The 25,667-nt window shown below is 40.0% G+C and overlaps 1 protein-coding gene across 1 annotated transcript in view; it reads left to right on the plus strand.

Moving 5' to 3' along the window:
• Window positions 1-25,667, plus strand: part of side-IV (sidestep IV) — a 92,172-nt gene that overhangs the window by 40,409 nt on the left and 26,096 nt on the right. The window contains exons 2-4 of the mRNA XM_043416810.1: window positions 14,643-14,772; window positions 17,767-17,978; window positions 18,382-18,696. Of these exons, the coding sequence (XP_043272745.1) occupies window positions 14,643-14,772; window positions 17,767-17,978; window positions 18,382-18,696 (657 nt within the window). The remainder of the gene's footprint in view (window positions 1-14,642; window positions 14,773-17,766; window positions 17,979-18,381; window positions 18,697-25,667) is intronic.

The following is a 25,667-nucleotide window of genomic DNA, read 5'->3' on the forward strand; positions in this document are numbered from 1 at the left end:
TCCGTGGTGCACGTGAAACTTGGAGCTTTATGGATAGAGGTTTGTAGGAGCCGTACTTCCGGGACTTTGCACAGGGGCGTGGAACGCCAGTTTAAGGCAATGATACAGCCGCGAAAATGATTGCCTCGTAATCTTTAGTCTTGCCCGTGAAACAAGGGGCCAAAAAACTTGTTGGAGATGGTTAAATGTAGGCATGTGAGAAGATAATGAAATGGCGAAAGGTAAACGAAGATATTTAGCCTTGAAAATTGTTTAGACACTCGTGGGACTGTGAATTTGTTGGGTGATTGAAAAAAGGGATTTTCCCGACAATGAGGCAACTCATCTCATTCTCACTTGCATCGAGTAACTTCCACGAGTGCCATACTCGCAAAGCGTACGCTGCGGATATTCCTTTCGCATACTGGTCGACCCTTGGAACTCTGCCCTGAATCTTAAATTTATTTAAATGGCCGTCACTGAAATTCTACTGTTTTGCAACGATCATTAATTGTAAGAATCTAGCGCGTATGACTTAACACGAAAAAATGCCGAGAAGTAAATTCCATTAATCATCGCAGCCCGAGCACTTGTGGAGATACGATTATCGTGAAAATCCAGCCGAGACATGCGCGCCGGTTGTCTTCCTTTACGTAGTGAGAAATCTCATCCAACCAACTGGTTGCCTTAGAGCTTTTTTGACGATCATTCTCTCGTGGCCAGCCCAGCAAAAAACATGTGACAAAAGAAAAGATGGATGGATGCACATGGCGCCGAGTTTCAAAGTGACCTCTGATGGTGTGGGTGTAGCATTCAGAGGGTACAAGCTGTTTAAACTTGGATAGCAATGGTGTACAAAATGGTCGCCCAGAAACTTCAAAATACTTACAAGAAGTTTCCAAATATGTATGTAGTTACTGTAAAAGTTAAGGCGTGCACATTTACCGTTTACTCTTATACAAGAAAACTCGTAAAAAGGCGCGGTACATTTTCGTGACTCTCAGCATTGATTGCTCTGATTTCATAATCGTTTAGTTGGCTACAAAAAACTGTAGATCGTTAAAAACCCATTTGGAAATTGCTCGTTTCGTATCTTTTTGTGATTCATCTCATCTCGTATATTCTCTCAAAAATATCTTCTTCCTTAATTTACCCTTTTAATCACTTGTCAATCGTGGGATCCTTCGAGAACATTTCGATAGCTGAAATTAAACTTCGTCTTCAGCGAATTTCTCGCAGCCCCTGGGGCAGCTCCTCGATCGAATGAGTCCTGTTCTAACGTCCGCTTTTTCCAATTGGATACGGTGAAACTAAAATTTTACAGTTGTCGAAGTTTGGAATTGTATTTCATCAAGTTTTATTGCTAATACTACTGAAAATGTCCGTAATATTAATGAATACGGAGACGAGGAAAAGCTTTAAAAGGAATATCGATGACCTCTGTGATCTTCATTTACATCTCCAATCTCAATATCGAAGTTTCGTTCCATAGAGAGAAAGAAGAATTCATGGAAATATATGAAATTTGAAAAAACAATGTCTCGCTCTTCCTCGCTGATTTTTCCGACGCAATTTTTTCTCAAATTGTCTTCCCAGGATAAAGTCTGCTACGTTTCAGCTCAGACCTTTTCGATGTCATTTTTTCCTGGGTTCACATGCACAAATAGAGTACAGTAAAAATTCACATGCAAAAATACTGTAGAGCTTTCTCCGAAAATTTCCAAAAGTCCTAAATAACAGAGTCCTTCGATTATCAATATTAATTCAGAACGTTCGTTCCGTATGGCGAGCTTCATGACCAGCATTTAACAAAATCTTGATGCCGGAAAACGTAAGACTTGCTTACTTAAGCTTAAATAGATAACGACACTTAGCGACCAAGTGTTACGTTCGAAGAAAAAGAGGCAGGAGCAGAAAAATGAGTCGAAAAGACTGGAAATTGCGAAAAAATATTCGGAACACAAATGGTGAAAAGGAAATAATGAAAAGTGTCCACGAGACAGAGAGAGAGAGAGAATTTAAAATGTGGGTGAAGTTGAAGGTGTGTGTGGATGGAGCGCCACAAAACTTGGCCCGCGTCAGGCATACGTAAATGCTACGAAGACACGTTCAAATGGAGAGGATCAGTGCTGCGCGAAAAATGTAGGTTTCAGAGGAGCGAGGATTTCCACCCTCACTCAACTTTTAATTCAAAGCCTCGTTACACTTGTATTGATATAACGTCCAATAGGCAGCTTAATTTGTAAAATTTTATCATTTCATCTCATGCGACTGGAGTATCCATTGTTGGATAACGAGAATCTCGAAGTGACTCGTAAAAGGCAAGTCTTTTCAGAGCATTCAGGAGCACGATTGAAGAGCAGCTGCAACGCGATGGGACTATTGTTGCGAGAAAGCTCACATTCGGTGAGCGACGATGTTGAAGTTGTAACACAATTGTCTTGTTGGCTGGATGAATAGCGGATGAAAAAGTATGCAAAAACACAGCTCTTGAACAAACGTGGAAAACGAGAAGGCTCCTATGCGGCGGTTGAGGTTTGTGAAACGTGCGTGTTTCAGAGAATGATTTATCCACGTTCTCGAAACCTCATTATGATTACACATTCACTCATAATAACTAGTCTCGTAGAGAGCGGTGAGCGAGTCTCTCATTCCAAACGAATTACCCTCCATCCCGCCTAGAAATTTGTTAGGGTTCACCTGTTCATGATGAGGTCATGATCAGGTTTTGAAACGGGCAATCCTATTGTTAAAAGCCTGATGTGGCCGCTATAAGGTTTTCCACAATAATTTCCAAAACAGCCTAATCTAAAATGGCCCTGATCGGGTTCGCCTAGATAAGGCCTTTTTGACCGTTATCTCATTCAGGTCCTGCTCAGGCTCGACTTAATCACGCCATATGTGGAAATCCTTATGAGATTCCAGCTGGAATCTACCACAATACTGCCTTGACAGTACTTGTTCTATTAGGTCCTTCCAAGGCTTGCCTTATGACTGGCACAAACGCGTATTCGAATAGATGGTGAATAAGTTATATTCCATTCGTGTTTTATACGAGATCCGAGTGACAAGTTTCCAAGTGATTTTCAAAGTGAGTTTCCATATATTTGATGAAGTTTTATTCTATTCGTATTTTATAAAAGATCCGAGTGACAAGTTTTCAACTGAAATCAAACAATAAAAAAATTGTATCTGAACATAAGTTGAAATGAATCGAGATGACCAACGTCGGTATAAGGCGCGTATGCGTATGCGAAGATATCGCTCTATGCGTAAATTTTCAAAAGGTATGTACAATTTTAAAGTGATTTGCATTAATTATATGAACGAATTAGAATTGTTGACATTATACAAACGAGCAAAAATTGTGTTGAGAGAATTATTGATACAAATTTGTGATTTTTCTCTTGGAAATTCTAAAATTGTGCCAATCTTAGCACACCAATCATTTTATTTTATTGTTCAATATTTCACAGATTTACATAGCCCGACAAAATTCGCCAGCGACGAGAAGAAATCCGTAAGCGTCAAAGATTTTGATCAAGCTGTTGACAGAGTCATCAACAATGCCAAGGATTGGAACGGAAATCGGGCTATACGCTAAAAAAATGCCCAATAAACGCGTATTTTTAAGAATATAAAATTATACTCTTTATCCACACGTTCCTCAAATTTGACAGTTTATAAAACATAATTATTAAATTATAGGTTACACATGTAAAAATATTCAAAAAAAGACTTATAATTTACATGATTGATTTAATAAAGATTAATAAAATAACGATGTCTTCTAGAAGTCTATGTGCACGAGATTTTCATGTAGGACAACCTGACAGTAGCCTAGTCGAAAACCCTGATCACCGCCCGGTCAGATAACCTGATCAGGGTCTGTAAACGAACGTGAACCGACCCGGACCAGGGCGCCTTATTCGGGCCTGACCAAGCAACCTGGTCACGGCCATTTGTTTCAGGGCGTAACATTTTGGAACAGGGCGTCATCAGGTGGCCTTACAAGCGCCCTACCAAGGCAGCATGGCAGCCTGACAATACCCTGAGGAGGTACCTAGGAAACTTTCTAGGCGGGATCTTCGTGTGCCAATACATGCCCACACATGAGCATACGCATGAAGATTTCGGCTTGATCGGAATGCTTGCTTTTGTATGGAATACAACGTAAATAATATACCGAGCGTTCATCAAGATACCACACAATTTATCCCACAGGTGCGTTGCTTATTAGTTTGTCGTCTCCAAGTTCAGTTTATCCTCGTACCTCCGATGCGAGCTCTTAGTGGTTTTAGTATATTCATACCCAGTGTGACTGAAGTTTAGCAGCACATCGTTCAAGGGTAATGAGAAGCTTGAGCGACGCGGTGCCAGAGCACTGCGCTTCGTGCTTACCTCGATGTGCTCTTTGTCAACGCTGTAATCTAATGATTCCAATTACCGAATGACATATTTGGAGAAATCGAAAGAGCAAATACCGAGATCTTTTCATTATTGGCAGTTGGTCACGATTTTACCGACAGCCTGTATATGAACACTTGTGTTCAGGATATGATCACGTAATAGATGTATCGCTCGCGAGGAGGTTCCTGGGTCTCGATAAATATACAGCATGCGATGTAGGCTGCGAAGGATGGTACCGTTTAGCGATTGTGTAATTGCAGGCGCACATGTGATTTTGCGCAATTTTTCAAGCCACCACCGGCTGTTCCGGGGAAATTCTTTGATGAATAATGTCGAAGGGAAGAAAAAAACAACTTGCATTGAAGCCTATATTCAACTGGTACTATGTAATCCTATTAGGTACGGAATGGAATTTCTGCGCCCTTCGCTTTATTTACTCACATGCCTCATTCGTGTTATTTTCCACGTGACCATACATATTCTCGCGAGAATAACCATTTGCCCTCCAATTCGATCGATAAATCGAAAAGGCTCATCCTCAGCTCAGCACTCACCATCGTAAAAAGTGGCTTATACGGTTCACGAAACACGAATCGAGAAACTCGAGAAATTATCTCTTCTAACTGTGCGGTAGCGACACTCTTGGGAAGATTTTGTAAACAAGGAGACAAAATATGAGTGCGATTGAGGGAGAACAAGAGAGCATTTAAGGTCGATCATGTCCGTAGTATCGTATTTAAGGGTGTCTACAATGGGTTGATTTTAACTTCCTAATTAAAGATATAATCACTTTAAATTAAATGTCAGAATTATTCATTCGAAATTGTAAATACATTTGTTGAACTTATTTTTTGGCGAATGAAATTACAAGCCATTAATTAATCGGGGATTCATCACCGACTGAACCCGCAATTTCATTCATCTCTGGCTAAAATATTATAGTTTTTTATGTGAAAAATCGCTTTAGAGAGTGCAAAGGAAAATGGATAAAGAAAAAAGTGTTAATAAAAAGACAGAAGGCTGTGACAGGAATGGCCCGAGCCAAGAAGAAGCGAAATGCCGAAAAAAGCAAATGTGAGGTTATACGAGTGCTCGTTACCAATTTCGTTCAATATTTAATGTAATATATCTTTTTTACTAGTAATACAATCGTCTCGAATTTTTTCCCAAACCTTCATTACATACTTCATGTATACGAAGCCATTAAAATTTGATATGCGTGTCAGTCGACTACCCACTTAAACTCTGTCGTGCACGAACTACCTTAACATGCGAACAATTGCTGAAATCCATTATTTCTTATGAAAATGGTGCAAGTTTGCAATTTTATGGAATCTGTACAAACGAAAATTGCGATGCCTGAGCTCGTCGGTAGGATCCCCCTAATCAGAAATGAAAGTCAACTGAAGAAGGATGTTCTTTTCTGCAATGGGGATGGTATACAGGCTGAGATGAAAATTTACATATCCCCGGCTGAGCCTGACTAAGTATCCTTGGTATACGTACGAGATGCTCCGATTTTCAACGGAGAACATTATTGCAGTAGTAAAAAATTCTATTAACGAGACTCACTAAAGGGGATCCTTATCGCGAGGCAAATTGAGTATGTCTAGCGAAGGCTCCATATGTACACATAAATAGCATGGAGTTGCCATTAAGGGGCGAATAATGTTCAGTGAGTATAGTTGCTCCGGGCATTCCGAGATTACAGAGGCTAACCTACATGCTTTTTTAGCCTTATCCTTTTATTATTCAGGAGAGTATGTGTCCGCATATAGAGTGCAGGTCTGACGCCCGGATTCGTTTTAACCTTTCTTCCGAGCCTGCTGTCTATCTCGTTTCCTCATACATTTTTATTTTCATTATTTTTCCTATACGCATATCCTTTTCTTTTCTTCGTTTCTTCACTCTTGGCCATGGCTACAGAAGAATAACAGCGGCGTTATTTTTTTTTTTACATATCGCGTTCAAAGGCAGGCAGTAAAACCGTGACGGCTCCATGAAGTGCAGGTATCATAACTCATAAGCGGGATTAACGTCAACGGCAAGAGCTGCGGATTGTAGCCAACAGCAGCGCGGCAACATCAACGCGAGCAAAGGTTGCAAAAAAGCGTATACTAATACAACACCGAATGGTTGGCTCTTGTACTGGGGGTACGGGTGACGCGACTACTACAGTTGTAAAGCGAAACGTCGTGATTATCCGTATACCTACCGTACATACATGCAGTGATGTTATGTGGACTCTTTTCCTCATCCCTTGGTCCCCTGTTCAGCAGCCCGTTTTGTTGCTCGTATATCCTTCACCCCCGCGCGACTTTAGTCACGTGGCTACTAAAACTTGTAATTACAATAAATCGCAATGTAATTGCCGACGCAATTACCGGCAAGTAAATACCTGCTGGATCATAAATAAAACTCCGCTCGCGGACCCTTGGCCAGGAGAATCTATGCAGAGTTGATACTTGTATGGCGCGGTAAAAGGCGCAACTTGAGGCCACTTTCGCTCCTGTATATAAAGCTTCGTTCTCTGTTAGGTAACCTTTCACGTTGTGCACGGTGGATGCACGATCCGTGTGAGTACTCTGTGGGCTATTGCGATCAAACGGAGGGTCTCATCGGAGGCGACAGAGCAGATAACAGAATCGGTGGAGTGCCTTCGACAAATTAAAAGCTCACGCTGTCGAGTCTCATTTTCGATTAATTCAAATTATCCCGCTTTATAAACATTTTTTTATTTTCTCTTTTACTGAATGCCCTATCAGTGTGAACTTTGACCCGCGGTGTTTTTATGTTACCCTCGCGAAAAACGAATGGTAAATATGATTCTGCCGCATGACCTTTCACTCGCGGCATATCCACCAACCACAGCGCAATTCCGTAGGGCTTGCCCGAGGCGTAGCAAACATTTTTTGTATATTAATTCGGTTTGTGCAATTCTTTCGTTATGACTTCCCCACTAGGAGCGGCCGGGACACGATGCAGGCAGAGCCAGTGGCCAAAACATCCTCTGTTATGTAAAGTTTATTTCAACCCCCACAGCTCCCGTTTATGGTTTGAGGATATTCGAATAGTGCGCAGAAAGCAACATTTATAACAAAAAATAAAAAAGAAATAAAACATTTCTGCTGTGCTCGTTCGATCTCTCTCGCGAAATGAACCTGCTGATTCAATTTGGCTCATGATCAACTGAATTTTGGAGCGAAGTGGCCCGAGGAACCATCAGATTTTGCGTTAACTGTAATTTTAAAAAATTCACAACCGTTGCAGTTCTCCTATCTTGGACGAACCCGTCATATCTGCGAAACTGAAAAATAAATCAATTTCAACATGCCGAAATGAATAGTGAAAATAAAAATAATTAAAAAATAAAAATAAAAATAAAAATAAAAAACTTTCCCAGAATAATGGAAACATGGAACTATGTCACCAAGAGGCGAAAATACACGTCAGTATTGAACGGTCCTCTGTAATGATATAACGTGCTGCATACGACAAAATTGACGATCAAATGACATGCAGCACGGATATGTTTGATAAACGATACCTCTGATGGGTCATTGCACTCTACGTAGTGAGAGGTTGATAGTACGGTTGAGCATTGTTGCATCCTTAACAGCATCGAGGGCCGTTTTTATGGCACGATTCGTCGTTCTTTTGTGTTATCATGTTGGTGCATAAAGTAAAAGCTCGAAGACTCGCATTATTATAGGAGAAATGGTTTTCCTCCGAATGTTCCCATTCGAAATAAATCGCTTGGGACTTATTCATTGGGATTGAACCTTAAATGATGTATGACAACGTTTATAACAAAATTGTGGCTCTCACAAATTTATGAACTCATGTTGGGCTAGGCCAACGCGTAACGAGCAATTTGACTCACGAGAGAATATCGGAAGCTGGGCAAAGCCCGGTCTATTGCGAAGTCCATCATCTCATGTACAGGCAAAGTTTCATTTTCTACGATCAATTCAATTTAAAGTTCAATTAAGGAAAAATACGCGTGCTCTGTGGAATGAGATAAATAAAAACACGCAGAATACAAGAATCCTTTCATGCTTCAAATTAGGCACTGACCGTACGCGATATGTCACAACACAATAATCACGGTTTAACCAAAAGCTCAACGCTCGTTTGCTCTATCATTCCGCTACGCGGAGTTTCAACAACGCTCTAGCAGTGTACATTTGTATCTGCAACGAAGATCATAAATGCGTAATTTTTTGTATGTGTCAGAGAATTCGTGGCTTTTAGAAAGCTCCCTCGGAAGCTCGTAAGTTTATTCCCAAAGAAAAACACAGTGAAATAAAAAGCAAGAGAAGCCGAGAGGCAGAGAAAATTCGAGCTACGAAACTGCAAAGCTAGCGCTCGAACTCTATGTGGAACACGCCAACACGCCAGTAGCGTTCGCATGCCAAGCGCAGTTATTAATTCGCTCCGCGTGTAATTAGCGTCGAATAATCAGTCCCGGAATTATCCCATTTCCAGCATACTCGACCTCGGGGGTTTATGCCGACGACGCGCGTTATATGCGTGTCTATGCAAACGAACGAGCCGAGCCCAGCACCGAACTCATAGCACACTTGTACACACAAACAGAATATACATTTTCAGTACGGTTGCTCCTGCTCCGGGAGCTTCACTTCGATTATTAATTACATCGCATTCCTCGGAGCTTGCTCGCCATTTCGAACTTCAAATTTTTCGAATCCTCCACATGCTTTTATTTTTTTCCTCGAAAGTGAAGTATCGCACGACTCACTGACCGACGAACGTTCTCCGATCTTTCGTTATGTTGGAATTTCTCCGTCTCGTAACGAGCCCCTTGAGCTTCCAAATCTACGCAAACCAATTGAGAATTATAACGAATCAAGAACCTCGGGGATAAAGGAATTCGAGGAAATAGAGAAACAATTTAACGGAATGTGGAAAAGGCTGTGGGAAGTGGTTTTTTTACTTCGTGTATCATGCAATTTCTCCGAATGCAATGCGTCCAATATCATTTTTTGTTTTTTATTAATTCTTGGATTTCAATAATTCTATCAAAATTTCAGACAGTGTTTGTTTTCACCGTAGTTTACGACGATACCTGTCATTCGGTGTAATATAATTTCACGTTTGATTTCAAGGTTTTTTTCTATTTCACATCACACGACAGGCCTATAAAGTTGTTTTTCTCATGGCTTGCGGACAGTGTGAATCTAGTTATGCCAACAAGCCGAGGCATCGGGTTCGTTTGAGGTTTGTTTACTAACTGTTACGATCATCGAAAGAGAAAGCAATCCTCACTATGCATCGGTAATTCTGAGAGTAAGGAAAACTACGAAATGAGAAGACACGCTTAGAAGTGAGAGTCCGCGGAAGGAACTTTTTCCCACGATATTTTCACATTTTACATTTTAATTGTCACGTCATTGACATCAATTAAGAAGCACAAAATTAACAGTCATTAATAGCATCCAATTTATGATCTAGAGGTGAGAAAACTTTATTGAAAGTGAACTTCGCGAAGTGGTTTTCTTACGATACAAGTCTTAGCACATACTTTTACAGATCAAAAGTGTTGAGCGAAGAATATTTTCTAAATTTTTCTATACACAGCAACCAATGAATATTCTTATTGGTTCCGTTATTCCTAGAATCCGATGTAAGATTTATCGAGTAAAAAACGTAATAGCTGGTCACGATATGCTGAAATTAACATTTTGAGAATTCTGTATGGAGGAAATATCAATACATTCTTATCTCGAATAGTTCTAAATGAAAATGTCACGTTGTTTGAAAAAAACCGTATTGAAATCTCCTGAAACAAACCATCTTTCGAAAATTTGCTTCGTATTTCAGGCTTTGATCATTCACCGAATATTCTTTATATCTCTCTAAATAAAGTTCCACTCCCTCCACTGTTTTTGTTGAGATGTATTTTATTACCTATAAAACGGAGAATAAAAGTAAACAGCAAAAGTAAATTTCGTTCACCGTTACGCAGAAGATAACTGGGAATTTGTGCAGCATCAGAAACTTGTTCATTCACTGATAAAATTACGATCGAAAATCTAGACAAAACTCAACGAGAAGCAAAACAAAAAGTTACATCAGATCTGAGAGTGCCATTACTCGTGTCCTTTGATATCGCCTCGTTTCTGGGAAATGGAACTTTCCGATGAATATAGTCAAAGTTTTCAAGAAATACCGAAAGCAGTTCACTGCACTGCCCAAGCCCTTTTAACGGACGTCGAAGAACTAAAGATGAGAACAACGTTTTAAATAATATTATTCTCCTGAAGAATTCAGAAGTATTTTTTGGAATCCGACAAACTTGTAAAATCTGAAAGAGTAAATTCTTCACGCTTGTTTAACGTTATCGATAAGATAAAAAAATAATATTTTTCTAGTCAATTCATGAACCAGTTTTCAGAAAAATTATCCCACCTCTGCCATGATGAGATTCATAATTGATGAACTTCCCATAAACGTATCCTTTGAAGAGCACCCTTTGCCTTTAAAACCATAGTCGATTCCAGTAGCGATCAGAATCAGTTACCATGTCAATTGAAATTTCCATCAGATTCTAACGACATGCAGTCTCCAAAGTCTGCCAGCTGCCTGTGGCTTCTCGTTTTCTCTCAGTTTCAGCATACATTTTTTTATTTTTATAACATACGCGAAGGTATTTGCCAGAGTTTCCCCTTAGTGAATATAAGTCCACCGAGCGACATCATGAGGTCAGGAAGAAGTGAAATGTCGAAGCATTTATCAGAGATCAATACAAAGCTTATATTTGTTAGCAGCGATCAGGAGCTCTTCTAGAACTCTGTGACAAGGAGCACACTGGAGAGATTATTCAAGTGAAAAAAAAAACCACGGATTTTAAAGCGTAACGTCAGATAAATACACAGCAGATCTCCACAAATATAGCACCGAATCTCTCTATAGAACGACGATGCTGTTTCTTACTGTGGTGTTGGAAACGAATGAACACGATAACGAGAGCCGAGATGTGATCCGGATGGTTGAATGCTGGAATGGAAGGAGGTTCGTGGCTAGGTGTACCCTTGTTAACAAGAGAACGCTTCACACCACTGACAAGTTGACAGTCGTCTCTAAAAATAGCGGAACGAGGGTCGGAGGGCTCTTTGAAGCTTTCCTTATACTTATCCGAAGCCCATACACTCAACGTCATCATCGTCGTATGTGGAAGGTCCACTCGCTTTACTGCACAGGCACACAGGTGCTGGTGTTAGTCGATGCCAAATGTCGATAAACTTATGCGCTCCCAACAGCGGGCTTTTCAAATTATAAATTCTATATACTCAGTCCTGGCGCATCTCAGCCTCTATAACTTTAACATTTTGTTGACGTTAACTTTCGCTCACTTTAACTTCGACGTATATACATCCGGGTGAACTGGCAAACACGTGTAAGAGGTTATGTTTAAGAGCTTTCCAACTCTGTTGCACTGCGAATTTTACTTTCCCCGTGCATTCTCAAATTTTAAGGCGACACCTTTTCGTGGTGCTGCGTGAGTGTGTGTGTGTGTGTGCGCGCGCGTGTGTGTGTGCATTTGACGGTTTAATGTCAAACTGGATACGGTCGCTATTCACTCACCCCGAACGGAAAGCAAATACGTTGCTGCCTCTTTTGAGGGTCTTACTCTCGACTGCAAAGAAATTAAAAATAGGTGGAAAAAGATTTTCGAAGAAAACATACAACGAGCTGTCTAGAAATATTTTTCTTCAGGAAACAAACAAATATTGCAATAGTTCGTGCTTCTCTAGTGGAAAATCTCTAGTGGAAAGTAAAGAATTTTGACGCAGCTTTTTCGTATTCAGTCGATTGTACATTTACGATGAAAATTTCTACCGATATTGAGTAATGGAAAGGCACAACGAACTCGAAGACATTGCAAAACTGTCACTTGCATATCTAGATTCGAAAGTTTTGTAAAACATAGACCCAGTCCAGGTGTCGGTGGAAATCAATTTTTCCTATTGTTTCGTGCAAGCTCTTTCGCAGATATCGTTTGATAATGGTTTCGATATCGTTGGAGCTCTCAGCAGGATGGTTTACGGGGTTTCCTCTTTTTTTTTTAATCTTCAGACGAATGGCTCTTTTCATAGCAACGTCAAAAAATGCAAGGAAGCAACTTTTTTCTGCTTCTTCCATTTATTTCTCCGATGACGACGGAGGATGTCGTGAGGTTTTGACCTTTCCGATAATGTGTACGCCTGCTAGTTCTTCTTCATGCTCGTTTTTATCCTTCCTTTTTTATCGCCTTCTCTATCTCTCGTTATCTCTTTTTCCAGCATGCCATGCTCCATTGAGAAAATTCATTCCACAATTCTCGCTGTTGTTGTTGTATTATTATTATTTTTTTTTTTTTCGTATTATAGAGCTCATTCTATCTCAGCGTTCAGCCCAATCATCGCTCGCGAGAGAACTTTTCTTCTCCTCGCTCCTTACCTTATCCTATACAGAAAACGTAGCGACCACACCTGTACCCCTCCCACGATTCTTCAAGCAGTAAAGCCGTATAGAATCTCATCCTTATACCACACATCACCTTCTCGACGACAAACCACTGCCATTCTGGATACATATATGCGCGCGTCGCCGTGTGTGTACGTGTAATACCTCTTGTACTCGACAAAAGTTTATGGCACGCTCGCTCACGGAGTTTAACCGCCATTTTTCTCGCGATAAATGAAATTTTTCTACGATCTCTTGCTTGGTTGCTTGCCCTCTACCCGCGCTTTCTCTTCTCTCTCTCTCATTCGTTTTCTCTCGCCACCCCTCGACATCGTGTCTTTTTTTCACTTTCTTAGTGCATACTCTGGACATTTCGAAAACTTCCCTCTCGATTTCTCTACAACTTTCGTGCTAACCTCGACAACTTTCATAATTTGCAAGGACCTCGCGCTCTCGCTGAACCACCCGACCCAAGGCCAAAAGAAAAAAGTGTATTCTAACTCGCGAAAAAAGAGATACCATATAAATATCGTTCACTTTATAAAGTGTACGCTACGCACAACACACATCTTCGCATCCATGAAAATATTCAATGCATATAAATATACTTGTATATAAAAGTGATGTATAAACAGATATAAAACCTGAATACATAAAAAAGGCCGAAGTGGAAGACTCTCTCAGAAAAATTGAAAACTTTTTATCACTTTAAAACTTGGAAGTGAACATCCGATCAACTTTAATCGCCTGCTAATTGATTAGGTACTCATTATAACTGCCCTTATTGCTGCTGGCTGATGAAATTTCTGTACTTACTTCAAATACGGGAGCTCAGAAACGTTCAACGATTCGACAACATTAAAAAGTTCCCGGTAAAATAGAAACGAGAGAAATAAACGTTCTACGTACGAAAACTCATTCCGTCGAAATTTATTTTATGAAATTCGCATATAAGAATGTGACTTCTGAGAAAATCGCCTGACTAATGCGATGCCAATGCAACGTACGAAAAAAATAAAGCTCCCTTTCGGCGTATACCGGAACAAGCACTCAGTCATGTATATTGTGGGTATCTCGTCAAATCTTGATAACCCCATCTACATGTTAATCCGATCTCCTATAGCGACGGGGGAGTCATAACGCCGTCGTCACTCCCTTTACCAGCCGCGAAGCTATCACAGCATCTACTTTGCGGTCTCCTAGTCTAGTGGTTAAACCACCTTATACCCATCTATATGTGTGACGTAAAGGGAATTAATGGAGAAATCGGCTGGAGAGGCAAAACGGGATTGAGAGGTGAAAGGTTGTTTGTGGGAGGGGGCGCAATGATCGGGCGAGAAGGAGAAAAGAAAATACAAGAATGTAATAGAAAACTGTTCTCCTTAATCTCCGCTCCCTCTCTCCCTTTTGCTTTTTTCTTTCGCTTCTGAATCTTGACTCCGAAAATCGTTCGGTCTCAAGCGGGCTCGAGCAGTCACGTAGCGAACAACTTGATTTCTAGTTGGCTCTCATCTTCTTTTGCTTCTTCTCGATTAAGCTGGTCAACCCAGGCCAAAAATCGTACCACGATTGTGCGATAAATACGTGCGAATGAACTCGGAATACGGCATCAGCGATTTTCTTCATCAACTGCATCTCCTTTTACGAGACAAACTTCATAATGCGAACGAAACACCACAGTCTTTATACCTGACTCGCAACGTCGATAATTTATCCATGATTACAAAACTTGCGTGTCTTCATTCGCACTAAAATTCAATCTCTCGTGCCTTTTTCTGTTGCAGTACCCGTCACGAACGTTGCTGGAGTTGCCGGAAACATAGTCAAGCTTCCCTGCGACGTTCAACCTCCTAAAAACGATCGTGTCATCATGGTTTTATGGTTCAAGAATGACGCGAGCGAACCGATTTACAGGTAACTTCTTCGTTCAGTGACAACATCGATTCAGATTTTCGACAAATTTCTTTCGTTTCATATTTTATTTTTTTATGGCGTACTTTCGGTGACTGTAGAAGTATGAAGTTAGTTAAGTGTTTGGATACGACGTCGTTTTGGAAAAGTTTGAAAAACTGGTATTCGGGTACAAAAACTTTTTGATATTTTGTTATTTTTCGAAGGCTCAGAGTTCCCGGATTTCTTATTTCTCGCAGATACGTTTCATGCACTCATAAACACGTTGGAAAAAAATTGGAAAAAATCTACTTTGCGGGACCAATTTCTTACGAGGGCTTATGTGTGTTTTTTTACTATTCTTAGTAGCATTACAGCGTCTAGATTCAACATTTTTCGAATACTCGTTTACGCGGAGGTTTTTTGTTATGTTCCAGATCCGTTTAAAGGGTCGGTTTGCGGAGAGTAGATTTTCTTGAAAGCTTTCATGTACTCGTTGTTGTGGACCTTGAACTATTCGAAAAATGGAAAAATCTTGGGAAGTAGTAAGCGTGGAAAATGAAAAAAAAATATCGAAAAATCTGCGCATCTCGATCATAAAAATTTCAGCATCATTGCATAGCGTTTTTCAACGATTCGAAAGTCGATATTTACCAAGGAATGAAAATTTCATTACGGAAAAGCCACGTCATGCTAGGACTTTTGTGTTGCGCAGTAAAAGCTTCGGTTTAGTTCGAGGATTCAGCAGAGTCGAATAACACCGGAAAATAAGAGGGGCAGGGGAAGTGGCGAAAGTGGAAAAAGAATATTAAATAAATTTGGAGAAAAAAGGAGAAAGGGCATCGCTACCACTTTTTGCTACCGCGAAAAATTCCACCCGGAATTCCGAACTGCTTTCCACTGACACAAGCGGCCGAAAGTCCATTTGCTCACCCGTTCACCTTCATTTTATTTTCTCTTTCCCTCTCTCCTTTCCTATCACACTCTCGTTTCTTTTTTCTCTATCTTCTTCTACGGTTCGGTGCTCAGTGGTATCTTGTCACGTTGGCTCACACCACACTCGAGTCTCAGTCGTTTTCGCTTGCGAGCTTTCCGCTTCCGCGACCCGTGAAATTTTCATACAGAACGGCGTTGAGATCTCCACCCTACGTCGCTTCTGGCGGAAACCTTTTTCTAGAATGGGCTTTTTGTAGGCTTCTCTCGCTTCTCACACGCGAGACTATTTTCCAAGCGTTCTGGCGGGTCATATTTAAGAAATGTAATAAGCTGTAAGATATGCGTTCGCAAGCGATGCATCGTAGGAACCTGAGTATTTCACGAATCCTTGATGCGCATATATGAACATCGCAGGTCGCCTCCTGGGAGGAAAAAGAGCGGAAATCAAGAAAGAATTTTTGCATGTTTTCTTCAGAAACCTTTCCCATTTCCAATAAAGTTCTCCCTCTTCGAATTCTTTGATTTATTTATTTTCATGTTCCACCGCAGGTGGCTCTTCTAATTTCGTGATCGAAAACTCTTCTCCTTTGAGTCCTTTTAAAAACCATAAAAATTCAAGTATGAGTAATGAAAATTCAAAGTGGAATAGAAACTGCGTCGAAATTCCAGTCTCAAATCTGACAAATTCAGAAGGTGAGCCAAATATGCATCAAGATTGAAAAGCACCTTTAACAGCCCTTAACGTATAGCCGTTTTATGAGATGAATTTACTTTAGTTTCTCAATAAAGTTTCTCCTGATCGAAGCTTTATATCAAACAGTCCTCGTAGTTGGACTGCAAGTTTAAAACTAACGTTGAGGTCTTCAAGGTGGAACGCATTATAACTTTTAGTTGCCGACGTAGAATGTTCACTGTGCGAGGAGCCGAAAGAAGGAAACGAGGATAAGGAGATTGGGAAGTAAGAATGAGGGAGGAAGGGAAAAATCAGCTCAACCCTTTACGGTCTCATCCAATAGAGATGTGTGATGCTTTACGAGCTCTTCTCCCTGTCGTCTCTCACCCAGCAATGCCAAAGTCTCACTTTGTCGAACGGCGTGACAATTTACACACATGCAAACTCGTGCAAGTCCCCTTTATGGCCCAGTCGTCCTTCCCACACACCAAACTCTCTTTGAATGCTCAATATATAATCGAATGGGAAAATTCTTGTGGTTCTGGGGCTTGTAAAGTAGAAGCACTTTTGGATATCATTGAATCTAAATTATACATACATGCAGTCAGTGCTTCCGTGACGTTGTCGCCGGAAGAAACGTCGTAAACTTGCAACACACGCTTACGATCGTTTCAAACTTTAGAATATGCATATTCCTTTAAGGTCAAACGTATGCAAGCTACTCAAACTTTATACGCGAATGGCAATGATCAATTAAATTACTTCAGGAAGAACATTTCTGTCGTTACGATGCCTCCCAATCTTAAAAAATTCGAGTTTTAAAACGCTTTTTGTTTTCTCAGTAGGAAAACTGTTCGTCAAAATGATTACGAGAGAATCCGAGTTTGTGGAGTCAACTTGTCTATTCGTGATAAGTCTGGAAGTAGAAATTTTTCGTATGAATGTTGCAACGAAAAACGTAATTGTCGATAACTATAAGTTCATTAAAATAAGTGTAATATTCTTTTGAAGCAATATTATATATTTACTTCATTGAATGAAAAATTCATTTACATATTTTACGTAATAAAAACGAGTATGCAAATTGAATTTGCTCATTGCTTTGTTAGAGTTTCAGCAGACCGAGAAAGCTTCTTCTGCGTGAACCAGCTATTAAATGAGAAAAAAGGTTTGCGCATAGTTAAAGCTCCGTTGGTTTTTCTCAACTCTAACGAAGCGATGGGCAAATTTAATTTGCCTTTTTTCAAAAATTGCTCAAAGCGTTTAAGAATTGTTGTCCCATATTTTTTCATTCTTCTTTAATCATGCGATGGAGCTTGTAGCTGGCGTTTTCTAGTGGCTTGGACTTGAAAAATTCACCATTCGTCTGTCTCGAAATAAAGCATTAAAACGACCTTTTTTATGTTTAGCTTCGATATTCGCGGTGGGCGACCTTTCTCCGATGCAGTTTTGTGGTCATCGCCCGCAGGTCTTGGTCCACGCGCACTTTTCATCACGACTGACACAACCGCTCATTTGAACATTGATCGACTTCAACTCAGGGATCAAGGAATCTATCGATGTAGAATTGATTTTGAGAACTCACCAACTGCCAATCAGAAGATAAATCTCACCGTAATAGGTTCGTTCAATTATTCACAACGTTTCCTCCAGGAGTTTTCAATTTCTTCTTTTAATTATAAAATAATAATAAGGAATTGTGACCTCTCATCTACATGTAGATTTTCTTCAATCCAATCATTCGAATCTGTAATAGCCCAACGTAATATAGAAATTTTACTAAAATATTCAAACTAACGAAACACATTGTGTTTTCAAATTTTTTTTATCGTCACAAAAAAAAAACTCGCCATGAAATACTTAAGCTTAGAAAATCGTCGATTTCATTCTATTCGAATAGCAATGAAAATCATCCACGGGCAAAAAATTATTTCACGATCTTCCAGAACAGTAAAATCCAAGTGGCTTCTCTCGCTTCATGTTTCAATGCTGATGAAAACTATTTTTTCAAACTTTTATTACAGTTCCACCAAACAGACCTATCATATTAGACAGCATAAGAAAAATACCAAGCCGCGAGGCGAAATACAACGAGGGAAACGATGTGAACTTGATTTGTGAATCACATGGTGGAAGACCGCCACCACGATTGACATGGTTCCTCGAGAATACGGTGATAGACGAGTCGTATCACTACAACGAGGAGTCCGGCGTGACGGTTAACCACCTGTCCTATCCCAAAGTTGGAAGACAGCATCTGAAAGCTCGGCTTGTCTGCCAAGCTAGCAACACAAACCTCGTGCATCCGCAGACTACGCTCCTCATTCTCGACGTTAATCGTAAGTCGTTTATTCATTAATTTCTTAAATTGTTTGAATATTTCGAGCGAGATGAGTCGACGAAAAATTTTCTAAAAATTCATCAATGAAAAGGCAAAAGTTTGCATACGTTACGTACTGAAAGTGTAAGCAAATCCATTACGATTCATTTGCATTGCATGATCCACAGAAATACGATCGAGAATTTTCGAAAAATAAAAGAGATTTCAAACCAATAATTCTTGAAGAATCAAGTTGAACTCAAGGAATGAAATTTGTCAGTGAAATTGTATGAAGATACAAATCAATGTGTTAAATATGGGGATAAATTCGAAGATTTTTTTATCTTGATTGATAAAGAATATTTGTGGTTCTTTCATCTGAAAAGAGTGAAATTCAAGTTAATTTAACATTAAGATTGAAACCACAATTCGCAATAAATAATTGTTTATTTCGAATAAATCATAGCTTCATGACAGCGAGTACACATAAGAATTGTACATCCAAGAAGGTCTCACAAAATCGACGTACGAACTTCAACTAGAATTTTGTGAGACGACTAACAGGAACAAACGTAATAATCGTGGTTAGCTTTTTTTGCGTGGATATGTCGCTAACTAACAGAATAATTAATTAAATGAGACACACGCGATTACTTTGGATACGATCAAAATTAATACGTGAAGTTGTTTCACCGTGAAATATCCAATTACATTAAAACCCATGATAAACCAATTTCATCTTAAAAACAACGGTTCAATCGGTTGATATCGTGGTCTTGTTTCTTCAAGATTTTCGATGGTTTTAAAATTGAGCAACAAAACAAAAGAAGCATCAAACTATTTCTCACTTATTACTATTTAATATTTACTTTACTTATTGATATTTACACTAGATAATGAACGTCCACTATAAAAGAAATCACATGAAAATTAAAAAATTTTGGACACAATGCGAAATCAGTATCCACATTAACAGTAAAATAATGAAAACAAATAAAATAACGAAAAGGATTCGTGAACTTATGGCCAAAACCAGCGCACCCAGTGATAACTCTCGTTTGGATTCAGAGTCGTGAAAGAATCGAAATTTTGTTCAATTACCTCCGGTTTTTATGTTTGCGTCCATAAATAAGATTCTTCATCTAAACATGTAAGTTCATATTTCGATTGTGAGTTCGAAAGCAGTAGCAGCAGCAGCAGCAGCACTTGCCTGGTGATTCATAGCATCGTTCCAGCCCCAATGTTTTATGAAGCTCGTATCCACAACGCAGCACAATATATTTCCTCCTTCTCGTTCGTCTCGGTCACTTGACGTGTTCTCTTTCCGATTATACGTATTCTTTTCGTGAGCCATTTGTCTCACGCCTATTTTCTCACCTCTGCGAGAGACTCCATGTATCTTTTTCCTTGCGGATGAATTCCCTACTGGCACATAATTTTCGCAACTGTACGTCCAATAGTGGATACACGAATTCGTGCGTGCGCCACGAGGATGATCTCTTCAGGCGTTCCCGAGGGAGATATCACTCAGAGAGAACAGGAAAAATTAGAGAGGCTGATGAAAAGAGGAGAAAGTATATAAAACAGGAGGAAAAAAAATGAAAAAACTTATGCAGGAAGACAGAAAGAAAAAAAGGGGGTGCAGCGGGCGGAAAAAAACAACAGGAGAAAGATCAGGCGAAGACGTTCAGGCTGAGGAACAGAGAGTGGGCGAAATGGTGAGTGCCGCACGTTTTCTCCTTGCGGTACATGGAGTTGAGTTACTTTAGCCTACCATTAGATGACGTGTGTGCAGTGTGCAAGGGCTGTGCGTGACCTACGGTCGCGCCCTGCTCACCCCCTCTTCTGCAACTCTTTGTTTCTCTTTCTCCTCACAAACACACGTTTCGAGTAACTTTCTTGAGCTTGCACCTCGCCTCTATATATCCACTTCACTGTCTCCTCCGACACATTCCTTGATCCCACTCTCAGAGTGTGTTGCGATCGCTCGAGCTTTTGCCAGGCATGTTTCAAGCCAGTTCTTCAAAGCGAGTGAGATAGCATAGGGAACTGCACCATATATATTTGTACAGGTAGCTTGTTCTCTCGTGATCTCGTGGCATCTCATGGCGAACATGCTCCAAAGAACGATGATATGTCCTCTTACCAACACGCCGACCCGTGAGCTCCTTGGCCTGTATTAAACTACACGTAACATACACGAACATTCGGAGAGTTTCCTCGGACACGTAACAATATATATGCCCGAAGAGAAGCGCCTATATATCTGGCTGAGCTCCAGTGCGAGAAGGAGCAAGCGCCTCTGACACCTTGAGCGGCGTAGCAAAAGGTGTTCACGTGCAGTCCGGTCCTCCGCAGTTCTGTTGCGGGTGCTGCTACTGCTGTTGGTGGTGTTGCTGTTGCTGAACCTGTTAGTCCCAGAGCCAGAGATTGCTCATGGCAGATAGCGGTAACGCCTCTTGCAAGATGGATCAGTGGATTGCGTGCTGTGCATATTTCCCGCACTCCAATTCCCCACCTTTGCGCGTTTATATATGGAGCTTCTATGCCGAAGTACATATACGTATATTTACTTCTGAGATATGGATATATAGTATCCTCATGCGTATAATGGATAGTTGATGTGGGCCTCGTGTCCATGCCCATGGCTTGACGGCATAGTAACACACACTATTATGTTTTGGCTCGTGAGTTTAGTACACCTCCGCGGCAACATTTATGACACCTTAAGTACATGTATATGGGAATGAACGTACGGAAAAGCCTCTCTCATGTGCCGTCGTGTCACTCATTCCAGGGGGATATATAAAAATAATATATCATTCATCGAAGCTCTTTCAAGTCGTTGAAACACGATTATTTTATGGCTGATAAAATCTCTTTGATATGCACTCGCATACCGGGAATTGGACTATACCTGGTGACGTAAACGCGGAATCGCGAATTAGCCCGAAAGAAGTCGATTAAAGTCGCTGCCAAAGTCCTCAGCTCGCTCGCGATATCGATCGCTTCCTGAAGACTTAAAGGATACTATTTATGTACTTAAGGCTTGACTTTTAATATTCGTCTATAATTATTCTGAATCACTGTGAGTGTAGGGCCTCAGAATCAGCTCGATTATTCACATCCAAGGGTTTTTTCTTTTTTATCGCGAGGAAGATAAAAATACGAAATTTTTTACATGCACTTTTTTTGTACGCACCGTTAAGCGAAAAAATGTTAAACACATTCTTGGTGAAAACTTACGGCAATAACATCGCGATACCGAGTCCCGGCACAAAGTCGCGTTCGCTACGATTATTAAAATAGCCAACGTAAGCAATGATGCGGTGCACTCGAGTACGCAGAGGAGAGCACAGGACGACGGCTCTAACTAACAACGCCCGCGGCGGTTTGCTCTTTACCCAAGGGAATTCCCAATGGATTCACCATCTTGTATCCCCCTTCGAATATAAGCCATTCGAGCACACACTCGCATCACCTGCGTATGTACGTTGATGATCAGAAACACACGAAGCCAGATGCCCTCGAATCGTCGATAACGTTAATGTAAACACGCGTAAAACCATTAGAGCGCCCCCGCCGCCACCTCGTGTACCGTGCCCCAGGCTTTTTGGATCTACCAACGGATAACTCTCGTTGCACGCACCTCAAAAGAGGGAAAGACGGATGAAGGTAAAAAGAACACGAGATAGAAAAGTTGATAGAAAATGAGACGGAATGACTGAGCAAGAGTATGAGGCTGAAGCAGAGAAGAACGAGCGAAGGAGGAAGAGAGAGAGAGAGAGAGAGAGTGAGCCAACCACCCGCCCATCGATTTCATACCCTTTTCTCTCGGTTGCAATATCCTGCAGGATATATACCAACGTTGCATAAACCCCTGCCTTTTTCCCTGCTATCCTATGAAAGAAATAACCCACGAAAGTAATTCTCCTAACAATATGAGATAAATGGCTGGAGGCTCGGCATGATACACTTTTCCTGTGAATTTCCATATGTATTTTTATTATTGTTTCTGTTATTGTCATTGCCAGTGTTAAGGTGGCTCATGCACGAAACGATTTCCTTAAGAAAGTCTCGAAATTTACACAGAGTTTAAATGAATCGTCGATTGACACCCATATCTAATTTTAAAGGATTCGGCTCATTGGTTATTGAGATAAACGTGTTGATATGAATAAAAATACACATCATGTTATTATGCGTAAAAAATCGTTTATTTTTCCATATTACGAATGAACGCTTCTTAGGAAGTTCATGAAAAACTAACACAATAACAATGAAGTGCATAATAAAGGTTTGGGAAAAAATTCGAGACTATTGCCTTACTACTAATAAAGATATATTATGTTAAATATTGAATGAAATTGGTGATGAACACGCACGTATAATCTCACATTTGCTTATTTCGACATTTTGTTGCTCGTTGGCTTGGTCCATTTCTGTCACAGACTTCTGTCTATTTATTAATACTTTTTTCTCGACCCATTTCCCTTTGGGATCTCTAAAGCGATTTTTTACATAAAAATCTATAGTATTGTACAATTGTACCGGACAAATGAAATTTGGGTTTCAGTCAGGATTCCCGATTAATGAATGGCTTATAATTTCATTCGCCAAAAGATAAGTTGAAATAATGTATTTACAATTTCGAATTAATAAGTCCGACATTAATTTAAAGTGATTATATCTTTAATTAAGAAATAAAAATCGATCCAATTTAGCCACCCATAAAATACGATCCTTCGGGCATGATCTACCTTAAGCAGAGGCAACTGGAGTAATGAAGGGTTCCCCATGAATATTATGTTTCCATTAATCTCAATAAAAATTTTCTATTTACATCGTTTATGTCGTTCACTTCTCGAGCTTAGAATCAAATGAAAATTTTTCACAAGTATTTGCATCGATGCCGAATGTGAATCGATCCTAGTAGAAAACCAAAAGAAGATTCCACCAGACATTTACGTTTGATGCACCTCAAGAGGGATGAATCCATACATTTCTAGAATCATCACATAATTGATGTGTACGTACAACTGTTAAGACAGTGAATATCAGATAGGAAATTTCGAGGGAATGAAGACAGTTTTATAAATAAAAAATTCGTTGGGAATAAGCCTGAAGAGCTTGATAGCAACATTTAATGCTTTGAAAACTTTATCGAGAGAATATTAATAATCGGCTTATATTTTAATCTCCATGCCTCCATTCGCTATTTAAAGCTTCAGGCTTTCTGCTGGTAAGTCTTTCAATCTTTCAAAATGCATTTATTTCCATTAAAACAAAAACTGATAAAACTGCCAGTGCTGGGATTTTCAGCGAACAAGCGAAAAAATTGGAATTCCCAAACAAGAAGTACGTTCGTAAAAAAAAAAAACACGTCCAAACAACGATTTTTCGAATTTCCCATGAAAATATGGTGATCCATCAAAAAAAGTGAAATGAGTTTTCGAATCGAGAGTACTCGAACGAGCAGCCAGCTCCATTGGATGCCCATTCAAAGCGTAATTGAATCTCATCCAAATCCATCGTTTTATTTATCTTCGTTGTTTGATTGTTAATAAACGAATCAATAGAATTGTAAGTGGGTCAAAAGCGATGACAGTAATATGAATTTCTCTACTTCATTATTCCCAGTACGGTTTTCACTCCAATGGCGTGATTCAATAATTGTGAAGAGTTTCGGAAAATCCGACAATTTCGCCGAATTCTTCAGCTCTTTCAGCTTCTGATCCGCTGCCTGGTTCGTTGACTTTGAAATTTAATACTCAAGATCTATCGTGGTCTCGTGTGAAGCTCGTTTAAAAAGATGCTCTTGCTCGATCTCTCTCTCTCTCTCTCTCTCTCGCACTTTGGCGAGTATGGAGGAGATCTACGCGCGCTGTCGGCACCGTGTGATGAAGGTAGAAGCAGCATATATCTTGAACTTTCACTCAACCCGTGACACGCCGTCATTTCTTGAGCCCCCTCATACATGGCAGGCGTCGAAAAACTGCTCTTGAGTCATTCTGAACTTCTCGAACAGGCTGCGTTGAACGTTTCTTCGCAGACAAAAAAAATTGTTCCTTATTTAACACTTTTCTTCGTGTGTATCCATGTTTCTACTCTTCCTGTACGCATAAATAAGGAAAATGTGATGAAACGAGTTTGTTAAATCGCTGGCATGAATGTTCGAATTACGTCGGTTAAGCTGTTTCGTCAAATCATTTAAATCAAAGTTTCCTAACACTCGTTGCGGTCTGACTCGACGGGTAAAACACAAGCGAGAGCAAAAACATCAAATGAAACTGTTTTTTAACAAATGTTTTATCTAAGATCTGCATTGACGAGGGTAGGGAAAAATGAAATATGATAAACATTGGAAGAAAATGAATTTTCACTCGCGTAGTGAGAGGTTAAAGCTTTTTTATTATTGTGAAGATTCAATTAAAAACCGAAAATTATGAAAACGGACGACAGTTTGAGCACCATATAACGAAAAACCCGGCGGCGGTTCAAATATTTGATGTGCAATGTCAAACAATAAGAGCCCATTACAAAGGGTCGTCGGAATCGATGTTCGTGACTCTGACGCCCCTTTGACGACGATGATTTAATTAAGCGCGCGTCACAAACCTGGTGTGTAGCGATATAATAATGGATCGGATACGCGATCAATCTCCAGAGCAACACATATGGTTGTGGTGTAAATTCATTTACAATCGCATCAAAATTAAGAAAATCACATGAAACGGGTCGTTCTAAAACGATTCCCTGCAGCGTGTAATTACGAAAACCTTTTCCATTAGGAAATGAAATTCCAGTCCTTGGAGAATTCCTAATTTCATTTATACAAAGTTTTCTCTGGTTCCCGGTTATTGCTACTCGCACAATATTGTACGAGCCATCAGAAATTGGAGCTTGACTTGTCAACTTTAACGCCACCTTTCATTCGGTTCACGACGAGGTTCCACTGCCTTTTTACGTCCACGCGATTTACGAAAACCA

Source organism: Venturia canescens, chromosome 4 (assembly GCF_019457755.1).
Source record: "Venturia canescens isolate UGA chromosome 4, ASM1945775v1, whole genome shotgun sequence".
NCBI lineage: Eukaryota > Metazoa > Arthropoda > Insecta > Hymenoptera > Ichneumonidae > Venturia > Venturia canescens.